We start from the raw sequence: 14536 nt of genomic DNA on the forward strand, positions 1-14536 counted from the left end.
AAATATTACTAAATTCATTATAATATCAATTCTATTACAATTACAATAAATACATATGGTTTTTCATACTATTATCATACTTTTAAAAGGCTAATAAGATGTAAGGTAACATGTTGTCCTTCATAAGAGGTGAAACCCAAAGATGTAAGGCATAAGCCTAATGAATTTTTATAATTTTTAATTTTTCTAGAATTTTCAATATTATGTGAAGATAAATTAGAGATAAATTTTAAATTTTCTAATAAATAACATAATAAAATAATAGTATGACCAAAGGTTTTGAAAAAGTGAGGAAATATATAATTAATAAGAGGTTATATATAATTAGTGAACGATTAATTATAACTAGTGATATATTTGAGAATTATCAAATATAAAAGGGCGAAAATGGAAGTTAAAAGCTTTGACAATGCAATCCTCTTTTATATGTAGTATAGAAGTATAGATATAGATATAGATGTATTGCTTCCTTAAACCATTTAACCAACACTCTATATTTATCAAATAACTTTTCATTTTTATAGAACTCGCCGTTTCCCCCCCGCCCCTGCTTTCACTCGTTCTAACTTGCAAAACAAAATACTTCACGCATTGTGAAATATTAAATAATTGTCTTAAAACAGCCCTTTTATTAAAAAAATTCCAATATATAATCCATCAAACTGAATTATAATAAGTGCTTATCCTAGTATTATGCTCTAAGACAAGGACATTATTAACATCCAGCGTGATTATCAATCAAATCCCATGACTCTAATGCCGGCCAAATCTAACACCACCTTCAAATTTTTTAACTCCCTAAAACATAAACCTAGATCAAAATAAATATTATTTTAGCATATGTCACACTCTCAATAATCAACTCAAGGACTTCTTCTTTGAGCGTGACAAGGCTGCTAGCTCGTAGTGGAGCATTAGCAAGTGCTAAAAATGGTGGTGGCCTAATCACGGAGTGTATATATGGGGCTAAACCTGCAAGCTGGATCAGTTTGTTGCATTATTTGTACTTTTAGGAGCTTAAGCGCACGAGATTAAGGTTTATAATGACGTGTCCCAAAATTATTGACAATTGTGTGCTGTTGGAGGGCAAGTGCCATGGCTCTGTTGGTTACTAGCATCTTTGAAAAGGATGAGGTGGCAGGACAATGGATTTGGATTTTCTTTTCGTAGATATGAGAGCTAAATCAAACTTTTTATTATTCACAATTGTTCATTAATGCCTATAAAATAGTGTAGACCTCGTCGATTACAAAACAAATCATGTGTGTCTAATGTCTGTGAAGTGTGAACGGTTTTGACTAAAGAAGTAAATTCGGTATTCAAATCCGAAATGTAATAAATTGTTATTTTCTTCATTAAAAAATGGAAAATGATTTAAGGACCCAAAATATGGGACCAAGGGAGGGGACATGTGAGGTGTCCCCTCCCTATTGCATAATGAGTTGGTTATGCCAACTCATGCTAACTCATAACTAACTCATTATGCAATAGGGAGGAGACACCTCACCTGTCCCCTCCATTGGTCCCATATTTTGGGTCCCCGTAGCAGCACTCTTAAAAAATTATCTCATCTTGCAAAGTCCAGAATGACTTTTATACTGATCTAAGGGATGATTTCTAAATGTGGCATATAAGAAAATGGGCCAAAGTAAAATAGATTTACGGTATGCCAGAAAACACCAATTTAGATTCTCTCCGTTACAAAAAGTAGCTTTTAAAATTTAATCCAACCTTAATTATCTTTTTGGGGTCGATCTCCACTTAACCACCACACTTTTCCCGCAGAACCCCAAAAACTACTAAGTTTCACTGATAAAATCTCAAAAATTTAGTCTCCCCTATCAAATCATGATGAGACCCAATCTCCTAATCATGATAGATCTCCACCCCAATCTAATTCTCACGAAGTTATATAAAAAGTCAAAGACACAATCCCAACAATCTCCACATTGGATTTGTTTCACAAACTCCCTTGAAGATATATCACCGTCGTCTTGAAACTTTGTCTCTCCCCCGCTAGAGTCTTTTATTTCTTTTGCACTTCAAATCAAAACACCTGCACTCTCAACTAGATGCCTTTATGACCCACACTTTCATCTGTCTCGATGTGGCGCCTCCATTTCCCTTGTGCACGCCAAGAGATCTTCGCCACCTTTGACATTAGAAGCAAATCAACCATGCTTCTCCTCATGAACTGAACTTGACAAAAGTCTTCTCCCGCTTACTGTTCTCGTACTTCACCTGCATCGCTCGTCACGAGTCATATTGGTGCACCTCTCCTACTCCACACTACGAGCCAGATGTCTTTATCTCATCCATCACTTGGCTTGGATCGAATATGAGCGCTCATCGTCTTTAAGTCCAATGCAACCATCTCCATCTCCCTGTATGTCACTCGGTCGTGCCCGCTTGTAAGCTCCACCTAATCTGGCACTATCCTCCTCGAGTCTACACACTAACCAACTCCTGCTCTTGCCATGACTCTGAATAATTATATGCTGACAAATCTACTACTAGGATATCATCTAATTCTTTATACCAGTCTCATCCGTCACATACTCATTTGTGTTATCTACCATCAGATCTGTCTCGTTACCACCATCAGAACTTTTCTACACTTTCTGACTAGTGTGAGCATAATCTGAAAAATCAGACCATCCCATCACGTTCAGAGCACTCCAGAACCTAGGAATCAATTCATAGATCGTCGAAATCCGCCTCCAAACCCTCGATCAGAAGACAAATTAATCTTCCCTTTTTCTTTTTCTTCATCTTGATTATTGTAACGCCGCCGATCTTCACCTTTGTATGGCGTCTATCTTGCGAATTCGCTCCTGGATCCATCAACCTGGTTCTGATACCACTTGTTGAGGATTATAGTCTCCACACCTACTACAATATGCGCAACTCGGAAGCCAACCCACAATCAACAAAAAAAGACCACAATCAAGAACAAAGAACACCGAGATTTACGTGGTTCAGTCGACAAACTTCAATCTACGTCCAAGGGCAACGATACGAGAAATTCACTATGTATCAGGGAGAACTATAAGAAGAACCACTCAACTTTCGTGTCTCAATCTCTCAACCTCACATACATAATCAACTCTCATATTCTCTCCAAAACCCACTCCTTATAAATTTTTGAAAGAAAAAAGTCTGTGAAACCCTCTCCTAATATTATAATCTTTTACATGGACAAAGACTACGAAACATTCGCCTCTTGCACAATATTCTTGAATCAGGCTACATCCTCTGCTAACCCTAGATTATAAGAATACTAGTTATCTCTTCTCTCCTTGATTTTTTTTTCTCCAACAATAGAAGAATATATATAAGAAAACCAAAGACCTTATCTCTAGTCTAACTTCTTAATTAGAATAGGATTTAAACTCCTGATCATGATGAGACCCAATCTCCTAATCATGATAGATCTCTAACCCTATTTAATTCTCGTGAAGTTATACAAAAAATCAAAGACACAATCCTAATACTATTCTCCAAAACTCTCAAAAAACAAAAAGAAGAGGGGAAGACGAGCCCCTGACAAAATAATGAAAGAACAATATTGAGTAGATGTTAGGATCCAAGCAACTTGGGGAACCCACCCTTAAAAGCTAGCTGTTAAGAGGGAAGAACCAAGCTACTTAAATACCCCATCAAGTTTTCCATTTTACTCGATGTGGGACTTTAGGTAGCCCATACTACCCAAGTCCCTAACAGTAGATAATAAGGTCCTCCCATCCTATCGCAAGAGACACTTTTTGGCAAATTTTACGGGATACGTTAAAACTTAAAAGTGTTAGAGGTTAACAAGCGGGGAGAATAGAGTTCAAGGGGGATTTGTGCGAAGTACCCACAAGTTTGGGTGGTTTTGTGAAATTTACCCAATTTGTAAACTAGGGCGACTGATCTGTTATAAGCTGCATTTTGTAAATTTAGCAACTTATAGGGAGTTATGTGCTACATTTTTCGAAAGAACACACCGGCGGAGAAGGAAATTAATTAGTAATCAAGTTCCTATAGCGCCATAGAGGGGTGAAAATAATTACGGAGTAATGAGAGTTGAGGTGGCGTAATCCATCGGCTGAAATGTTTTCTCATTATTTTATTGTTTTTTATTTAAATATATAAAAGATGCGCAGCAGAGAGGGAGATTGAAAAGATTCATTAAGAAGTTGGCTGCTGGAAAAGAACATGATTCCTCCTCTTCAAGGTCCTTGCCCTTTACCCCTTCAATATTTTTCTTCAATTTATTTCTATCATTTCTCTTTGACTTAATCTGTTTGTATGATGGTTATTTCAATAGTTTGTTATGCAACGTGAATTTTTGTGACATGGGTCTTGAAAAAAAAAATCTAAGAAATTCAAGTTGGGTTTGCTCCGTTTCTAGAATTTACTTGGACAAATTCAATTTTTGATGTTTTGGGCTTATGGGTTTACTTGAAACCTAATGACTGAGCTCTACTATATCTAGTGTTAGTTGTGAAATTGAGAAAGTGTCATTCTTAATGAAGCTGAGTAGAGAATTTGGGGATCTGTAAGTCAAGTTTCAATAGTCTCTGTCTGGTTCATATTTGTTCATGACTTTTTCTAGATAGGGCAATCAGAAAACAGTTGGTCTATGGCTGTGTGCACTTTCAAGGACTTTGACTAGTCAGCGGCTATCAAGCAACAATTGATAGGGAAGTAACTTTATCGTCGATGTTTCCTATGTGCATTGGTAATGGTTGCATTGAGATACTTTGAGAGAGAGGAGCTTCACTAATGTCCCAAGAGAAAAACTTTGTTGTGCCATTGCTGCTTATATGTAGTCTGCTTCTGTGGTTGATGTTTCCTACGTTCATTGGTAATGGTTGCATTTGAGATACTTTGAACTCAGCTTCCTACCCCGCAAATATGCATCTTTTTGCCTCTTTGTCATGCTTATTGTGTAATTGATCTGGCGCAAAGACGTAACATACACAACTAACAACTTTTCATTTTGGGTTAGACCGTGAGTTATAGTTCTTTCATCCCTGCCTCTGAAACTTTTGATTCTGGATCTCCTAACACAGGGTTTACTTTTGTAAAGTAATCACTCATGCACAACTTACCTGGTTTAATTGCCAGCAGTTGATTCTCCAAAGTTGAAATCGAGCATCATATGCCCTGAAAAATAATTGACGCAAGTGCCTCTCACGCATTGTCCCTGCAAATAGGAATTCATCCTGATTAGTTGTAAGCATTGCGTTTGTCCATTTTGCCAGCAGAATTCGCCATTTGTTAAGTCTGTCTGTAAAAAAAGCAGCAAATGGCGAAGAGCTTATTTGGTATTTTGTCCCTCAATTTAATGGAAGAACCCGTGTGACTCGATTCAAAGATGATCTTACTGTCGAGAAAACCTTAGGTGAGAATACTCCTGCACATGAAGAACCATTGAATCTAATTAATCTGGGCAAAGCCAGTTCCCAGTTGTCTTGAAATAAAAATAAATCCTGACGTGAGAATAATATGCAGTTCAAGTACTGACTGGTATCCAGTAATTTGATCTGTTATGTATTAATGCCTTTCACAGTACCCTCCCTCTCTCTGTTTCTTTTCATTGCGGTTGTGCTCTGCCATCGACTTTTTTTTAACTTGTATTCGTATACTTTCTTGATTTGGCATTGCGATACATAACTTTCAAAACTTTTCTTATCACATCGGCTAGAGATGCTTGATTCAGGAATAATGGAATCAATGTAAATGAAAAAGAATAGAAAGTAAACTAAGAATAGGGAAAGTAGATCCCACTTTAATGAAGAATTCTCTGCTTATCTCTGTGAAAGTGGCGCAGAAAGTGTTCCTTTCTGAATTCAGTTAGTTTCTTTTCATTCTCACTGTATTTCATATTTATTCTATATGACGATTGAGCTTTCATGATTAGCAGGCTGGAGTAGAAAAAAAGGAGGAACCTATAAACCTTGAGTCTTTGAAGATTAGTGTAAAATTAGTCTTTCTCGATATATCTCATGAATCTGAAGCCTTTTAAAATGCAAGACCTTGGTGATGGTGCCTCGGAGAAGATTTTGGTCCATTCAAGATCTAATAGTTTGGATAATTGGCAATCATGGTGGAATTCTAGTGGATTACTTGTTCAAAAGCCTAACTGTACCCTGAACTTGAATACTGATATCAACTCCCTAGCACAACAAGCTAATGAGATAAAGCAACTAGGGTATCATAAGTCCGAGTATGATTTGTTGTCGACTCAATCAACAAGTCGATCCCATCAAGAAGTATCAGGAACAAGGGGAAGTAAACTTCAGGAGCAGTGTCCCTCCACTCAATCTGGTATTCAATATTTATTCTAGAAATAACACTCTCTCCAATTTATATGTTTAAAAGTTTATCTTAGAACTATGTTGACTTTTTTGATGTTCATTTACATTTTGATCTTTCCTGACCTATCAGTTGTACTAAATGGTGACAATAAAAACATGCTTTACCGCATTGTAGTCAAAGTGGATCATGATTTGTTTTATCCTGGAATACCGAGGGATGCACAATTTGAAATGGAAGCTTAGCCTTCAAACTTTGATTTTTTATTTATCAAGAGCTTGGAGGATACCAAACATATACCCTATGGTGAATCTGATAATTCTTATTGAACCCTTTATTCTTTTAATGGAAAGGCACATCCGATTTGAACACTGAGATTAGATAGATTACATTTTCCTATAATGAGATTGAACATTCTGAAGTGAGTATCGATGAACTAAATTCAACCTCATAACAACTTCACCATCTTCTTATATACATTTATAATAACAGCCTTGATATTTCTTATATACAAACTAAAATTATGTGGTCTGAAGATTTATAACCTGCGTGTAATGCTTGCAGACAAGGCTGCTTATAGAACAAAAGTTTTTCAATATGCATAATATTCTGTACACTTATGTTCTAAAACAAGATAAACAAAATGGACGGAGTGGATTGTCCACTTGGATAATTTATCATGAAGTTTCAAAGTGGTAACAAACTTTAAGATTGTTCCTAAAGAAAGTCAAAGCCTTACGCCTAAATTTATTGGCCCATTCTTTTTGTAGCTTTCACGACCATGTGGAGGAATTTGGGAGAATTTGCACATGAATGAGAAGGAAACAGATTAAACCAAGAGTTGCACTCGGCTTTTCAGAATGACATTGCAATCTATTAGTTGGTGTTGAATTTAGGAAACAAGAGATTTAAGGTCAGAAGAGGCATGCCACACCTAAAAGAGTTAAAGTTCCCTTTTACGTTAAAATTCTTAAGTTGTGGTGAGGGTTGAGGGTTATAACCTTATATTCTAACATAGAGGGATTGAATCAGAATCTAATACATTCCTAATCGTGCTTTTAAATTACATTTTTTTACATTGACCAAACTTTATTTGATCAAGTCAGATTACTAAAGTAATATGCATGTCTTGAGTTTGGGTTCTTAGCTTTGAGTGTCTATTAAAGGGGCGGGGTTAATTGCAAGTCAGGTCTTTATCAATATATCACAAGAGTCGTGATGAAAATTCAAAGTCTCTCTTGTCTTCATATCCATGAAAACTAGAGGATCACTTCATAGTGGGAGTTGAAGGAAGGTGCCATGATTTCATGATATTTTCCACTATGGATTCTTCAGTGTATAATCTCCAATTCAAAAAATTAAAGTAAGGTCTCTTTCTGAGAAGGATAAATTTTCTTGAAATTACAAATATGTTATGACACGCGCATAAATATGCAAGTTACTTTAGAATTTCATATACAACCCGGTTTGGTGGAAAAGATCTTCATAATATGATAATAACGTTTCTTCTTGATATGTGATAATGTGATATTGTAACAAACCGTACGAGAATAATTTTCTCTCTCTCTCTCTCATCTTTATTAGAAGATAACCTTACATGCATAATACCTTATCCTGTTAATGCTCTTTCACTTAGGTGATGATAATTCACATGAGAAGCAAGTTCAGGTTCCTCTGAAGCCAGTTTTTTCCCTGGGAACTCCAGAAGTAGTCTTCGAACCTCCAAAAATTGACTATGGCCAGTCCATTGTAAGTCCACTTCATGCTTATTAACCAACAAAATACCTTAATTATCTGTTCGATGGGCCACTCTTCTCTCTTGCAGCCTTGTGTTCCACACCCTCCTGCAGATCCATACTTTGGGAGTATTATGGATGCTTATGGATCACATGCCACTGTAAGTATAACTTAGCAAGAACTGTTTTCTTTTAATATTTTAACATAATCTACGGAAATAATACCGTGCTGATTTCTCCAAGAGGTCACAGTGAAAAAGAGAAGAAAACACATATTATGACGAGCTGAATATAATCTAGTGATTGCCTTACCGGGATGGTTTTGTTCATTTACCACAGATTCACAGATGACCAAAAAAAAAAGCAAGGAAAAAAAGAAGTTTTTGCTACTGTTTATCTTAACATCTGAAATATGGGATAAATGGGTGTCTATAGTTATAATTTCAGTCAACTGTTAGTTCAATGTGTATCATAGCACAGTCGAAAGTGAACAAAATTGGATATAAGCATACCGGTCGGCAAATGTTTTCATTAAATTTGCCTTTTCTCACCTATGTCCGTATTACCGTATTATGAGTTGGATATATACATTTAGTATAACAAAGTTATGTATTAATCAAAAGATATTTAAATTCAAGCATAAAGATCCCGGACATGCATATATATTTTATATATATATATAATATATATATATATATATATATATTATATATATATATATATATATAATATATATATTATATATAATATATATAATATATATATATTATATATATATATATGAGATTAATTGGGTATCATTGTCATAGGAGAGAGATTTTCCTCCTTTCGGTAATGTGCACAATCGCCCACTCATCCTATATAAGTAGACACCAAACCCCACACTCACACTCTCTCTCCTAATTTTAATGTGGATGGTGGGGATGTGCCACATAGGCGTCAAGGAGGAATCCTCCTATGACAAGGATATTAAATTGCCTCATCTAATCTCTCTCTCTACTCCTCTCCACTCTCGGCACTCGGTCCTTCTCTCTCTCTCTAATATAATAATATATATATATATATATATATATATATATATATATATATATATATATATATATATCATATCATACTCTCTTTAAAAGCACGAGTTCGGAAAAATCTTTTGGTAGACAAAATACCCTTGAAATTCAAATTAATCCATTAAGTAAAAATAAGTTGATAAATTGATGAATTCTTATTGGATATACATAGTATGAAGATAAGAATATAATTTAAATTAAAATGTAAACCTAAATAAAATTATTAAATGCAAATTTATAAATGTATACAAGATGAATGACGTATATACAAAAACCAAATAAATTAGTGAGACAAATAATGTCCTCCCCAGAGGTCGAACCCCGAAATAACGCAGATCTACAAATATACATAATGTGGACGTGGTCTTTGCAAAATCCACCAAACAAATTAAAGAGACAAAATCGTTCTGAAATTTATAAAAAAAAATTAAAATAAACGGCTGCGATATGAGGACACAACGTAGCGATCTTTCACCAACTAAAATTCAAGTAGTTTACGATACTACATAATTAGTTTCAAGGTTTAATCATACTATTATTATTTAAATAGAATTCTAATTACAATTGTTGTCCTCTCACATGCAATATCACATATCAATGTTTATAAGCCAAGAAACTACAACAATTTACGTGCACTTTCATCTCCTCCTACATATATTTGTCTTTGTTATTTTCTTCTTATTAGATTAGATTATTGTTTAGGTGAAAAGTTGATGCTTTCATTGTGCACCTTATTACAGCTTTAGTCGTTATAATAAGTTTAAAAGTCTGATCTTTTTATAAGATCTCCCCACACAATAAAATAAAAAAATTACAACTCTTCTCAAACAAACACAACAGACATTTATCTACCGCTGCTTGCGTGGGATCTTTACCTGTGCCGGGGACGTTAATATCCGTGGACTACCAAGCAATCAAATCAATCCGGAGTTTCGTTGATTCGCGAAGGAATTAAGAAACCGAAGCAATTATCTCGGCAATAACGAGATAACCACTCTTCTCGAGATCGTAACTAGGTACGATCTCAAGGGAAAGAACCGGGCTATGGATCTGACGAACTCCTCTTTCTTATGTCAAAGAACTCGATCCTATCTCCTCCTCTCTGAAATTCGTGCTCCTCAGTCTCTGATTCAACAGGACTTCGTCAAGGTTCGAGAATTCCAGATCTGTACAAATGAAGGCCCTAGGGTTGTATTTATAAGCTTCAGGACCTCTATTTTTAGATAAGAACGACCAATTCGATCTTATCCTCAATTATAATAACTTTATCATATTCTTGGATAATATTAGATCAGTTGAAACAAATTCAGACAGTTAACGGTTGAAAATGATTCAAAACTGTGTTTTTGGGTCTGCGGACACCCGCAGTGTCTCGGCCATGGCCGAGAGTGTCTCAGCCTTGGTCGAGACACTCGTAGTATCTTCACCAAGGCCCGGGGCATTGTTTTGTGCGTCCCGTTCGTTTCTGCCGTATCTTCATCGTCCGAACTCAGAATTGTGCGATTCAAAGTGCGAAGGAAAGCCGATGAGGAGATCTACAAGCTCCCATGGTTGAATCACATGTGGAGTAGTTGGGACACGTGGGGCGCTTCGTCTTTCGTAAGCGAAGCGTAGCTCCCGATCTGTTCGTATCTTCGTTATTCTGCAGTTTCGTTTCTTCACACGGTTCGTCGACTTACTTCATGCGCTCATCGACTTCAATTAAGCTTCTGTGACTCGGATAGTGACATACATCGTATTTTCTCTACTTCGAGCTGCGTGCGAGAGCCCGTAGGTAATTTTTAACGCCTATAATTATTTTAAAGCAATTAATTATATTGTATATTTATTTTTTTCATATGAAGAAATATCAACAATTTTCACAACACTTTCATCTATTTTGTTTTTTATTAGATAAGATTAGATTATTTTAAAGCAAGTAATTATATTGTATGTTTGATTTTTTTCAGATCAGAAATTATAATAATTTTCATAGCACTTTCATTTCCTTCAACAAATACGTGGCTTTGTTATTTTCTTCTTATTAGATTAGTTTAGATTGTTTAAAAATTATGAATTATGAAATTGTAATAATTTTCACATCATTTCATCTATTTTCTTCGTTTTAGATTAGATTAGATTATTTTAAAATAATTACTTATATTGTATGTTTGATCTTTTTTCAGATTAAAAAGTTTAATTATACTATTATCATTTAAATAAATACTATTTGTATAAAAATCAAAGAGAATATCACACATATCTTAGATATTAATGGTAATTGTAATATTTACACATGGGTGTTGGTTAAAATAAATTTCATGTATGGGCTTAACGTATATAATCCTACTTTAACTAGATTAGATAATTTAATTTTTTTTAACACCCTAACTCTTCCACATAACCAAAACAGAGTAGCAATGCTATATATATATATATATATATATATATATATATATATATATATATATATATGACCACAAATATCTTGAAAATGATCGAAAAAACCACACAAACAAAAACTATACTAATAACCCACACGTACCCACTGTTTTTAAAACCATTATTCTCCATCTCTATCTATTATATGTCTACATACCAAATTAAGCTGCTGAAGTTTCCCCTCACCAACCATGCCATTCATCAACCCTCCTTTTTCTTATACTTAAATTGTATAACATTCATTGCGATGAGAACTCACATGGGTCATCTGCCTGTCTTGAACGTCCAACAAAAAAAATGTACTAAGCATTGTAGTTAATTAATAACGAGATCCCATCATTATAAACAAACTGAGTAAAAATTAATAATTCTTAATAATGTACTATGTTCCCCTATCTTCCACTGCAAACTTGTTAGTTATTTATTCCCGACCCCAAAAGATTTTAAAAAATAATCATCTATTTCATAAAAAATTTAAAAATATTTTTATAAAATTTATGGCAAATGTAACAATCCATATTTATAGATTTTACCTTAAAATGAATATGACTTAATTTATAGTAAGAAAATAAATAAATAAAAATTTTGATATTTAATCACGTGCATTGCACGTGCACAAGAAGTACTATATATATATATATATAAGTTATATGTATATACCCTATATATATATACTATATATATTATATGGCAATATGGGTATGCTTGGTACCAAGCACAAAATAGTTAGTGGCTTGGTAGTGATGTGTCACATCCCCTCACTCATTTAACATATGGGACACATTACATGGTATTGGAGGTGATGAGGGATGTGACAAATACTACCAAGCACAAAATGTTGTGCTTTGTACCAAGGGCAATACCATTCTCTCTCTCTCTCTCTCTCTCTGCATCTTAATTAGTACCTATATATAATATAATATATATATAGTTATATAATATATATAATATATATAGTAATGAATAATATATAGCAGAGATACTTGTGAAGTTTTACAGAAACTTGTGGTCTAAATTAACCTGGAACCTGAAAAAAATATTAAGACCTGGTTACAAACCAAGGACACTTTGAATGGAGCAATTATATGCTGAAGCAATCGAAATTAGTCAAAATTTTGATTTGTGCCTCTTCTATCTTCTTTTATGCATGCACCATATAACACTATTGCTTTGACATATCTTTATAAATTAGAACAACCACTTTTTGGTGTTTGATATGGGATTTGAGCACCTCCTAGTCATTATGGTTATCACTTTCTTCTTCTTGTCCTTCGCAACCTGCATGTCATTATTTGAAAATTGTCATTATCATTATCACTTTCTTCTTCTTGTCCTTTGCAACCTGCATGTCATTATTATTATTATTATTATTATTATTATTATTATTATTATTATTATTTTTGACAAAAAGGATGGAACCTCAAACAAGATATGAGGCTCCAGCCATAAAGCTTTCACTCCCAGAAGGTTGGTTACAACTATTTATAAGGTACACCCCCAATCATAAGGTGCATCCTCAAAAGTATACTGAAAACTGCATGTCATTATTTGAAAACTATGACTTAATGTATGTGATGTTTATGAAGATAAAGTACTTGGAACACTTTCTACATCTAATTTATATTTCAAGTTCATCTTTGCTTCTCATACAAAATCTCATCCACAGATGATGGGAGTGGGATCTTCAAGTCGAGTTCCTCTTCCACTTGAGCCTGCAGAAGATGAACCTATCTATGTAAATGCAAAGCAATACAATGGGATCCTTAGAAGGAGACAATTTCGTGCCAAGTTAGAGGCTCAAAATAAGCTCATGAAAGAACGAAAGGTACTGTTCTAGATTTTAATTTAATTTTGTTTTGAAGTCTTGCAAAGGAAAGGAATTGACCTTAAAAGGACTAGAGGAAACTAAAATGTAAATTGTCCTTTTGCACTTAATACACTCAAAGCACCCAAATTAGTTATTCATAGCATTTCTGTGTTTACCAATTGCAGACACCAAACTGCAATTTTCTATTGTCGGACATTTTTCTATTGTGAGAAGAGTTCTGATAATGCTATTTAACAAAACAAATTCTTGTAGTTGTACGATTCTTAAGAACTTCATTACTACAACTCCTAAAATCTAGTCGGATCTCTATTTGATGGAAAAACTTTGTTAACTGAAAGTTTTATATGGGTTAATTGCACATAGTCCCCTTTTAGTATCGTTGATTTGAATTTACTACCACTGTCGTTTCATTGTTGCAGGTAGCCCCCTCCCCCCGATTTTATCCTCATATAGACTCACTAATTTCACCCACAGGTAAAGGAGTCAGAAATTTTGTACCCAGGGTGTTTATCTGTAACAACGAAACTAAGTCCAAAAAAAGTGATATTACAGGAGGTCTAGATGCAATTAATCCTTTTAATGTTGTTATGAACTCTGTAGTTGCGAAATGAGGTGTCTTCCCTCTAATTTCTCTTAATTATATCTCAGCCGTACCTTCATGAGTCTCGGCACCTCCACGCAATGAAGAGAGAAAGGGGAGCCGGTGGACGCTTCCTTAACAAAAAGGAACGGCAACAGCAGTTCACATCTACTGAAAATCTTAACGGGTCAACAACCGAAGCCCGTCATAGTTTCGCCACCAGTTTAAATCCCCATAGTGGAGGGGAAAATATGGGAGTTTGGGGCGGTATGATCCTCAACGGGTCTTGTCAACGGGTATTCGTTATGAGATAGTCAGACTCGCTATAAATTGGACATCAGCATGTTTGGTGTTTCCTTTTGCAAATCATCCTTGGCTTTGATATATGGTTACTAGTAGTTTCATTTGTTATCTAAGTTTGTTATCAGAGTATGGAGAACTCAAGAGAATACATATTCTCTATGTTCAATAACCTGTCAGTTCTGGATAATAACAGTGGTAGAGCACCGAGACAAGTAAAAGTTTGCTATTGGACTATTTTTCCTTTACAAGATGAGCAACTTTGCATGTATTCATCATATTTTAGAAAGTTGTAAAGGAAATA

General features: G+C 34.6%; 1 protein-coding gene across 3 annotated transcripts; it reads left to right on the top strand.

The window, feature by feature from the left end:
- Nucleotides 4011-14301, top strand: LOC109845626 (nuclear transcription factor Y subunit A-7-like). Of its 3 annotated transcripts, XM_020414897.1 has the most exons (7): nucleotides 4011-4216; nucleotides 5911-6315; nucleotides 7940-8052; nucleotides 8129-8200; nucleotides 13191-13349; nucleotides 13772-13826; nucleotides 14001-14160. In XM_020414897.1, exons 2-7 carry the CDS (start codon nucleotides 5994-5996, stop codon nucleotides 14012-14014), a joined length of 735 nt encoding a protein of 244 aa, XP_020270486.1. In that variant the 5' UTR covers nucleotides 4011-4216; nucleotides 5911-5993; the 3' UTR covers nucleotides 14015-14160. The 3 variants fall into 3 exon arrangements, with proteins under 3 accessions (XP_020270486.1, XP_020270488.1, XP_020270485.1); XM_020414896.1 differs by lacking the exon at nucleotides 13772-13826 and having other exon boundaries at nucleotides 4014-4216; nucleotides 5912-6315; nucleotides 14001-14301; XM_020414899.1 differs by lacking the exons at nucleotides 5911-6315; nucleotides 13772-13826 and having other exon boundaries at nucleotides 4013-4216; nucleotides 14001-14301.

This window comes from Asparagus officinalis, chromosome 6 (assembly GCF_001876935.1).
Source record: "Asparagus officinalis chromosome 6, Aspof.V1, whole genome shotgun sequence".
NCBI lineage: Eukaryota > Viridiplantae > Streptophyta > Magnoliopsida > Asparagales > Asparagaceae > Asparagus > Asparagus officinalis.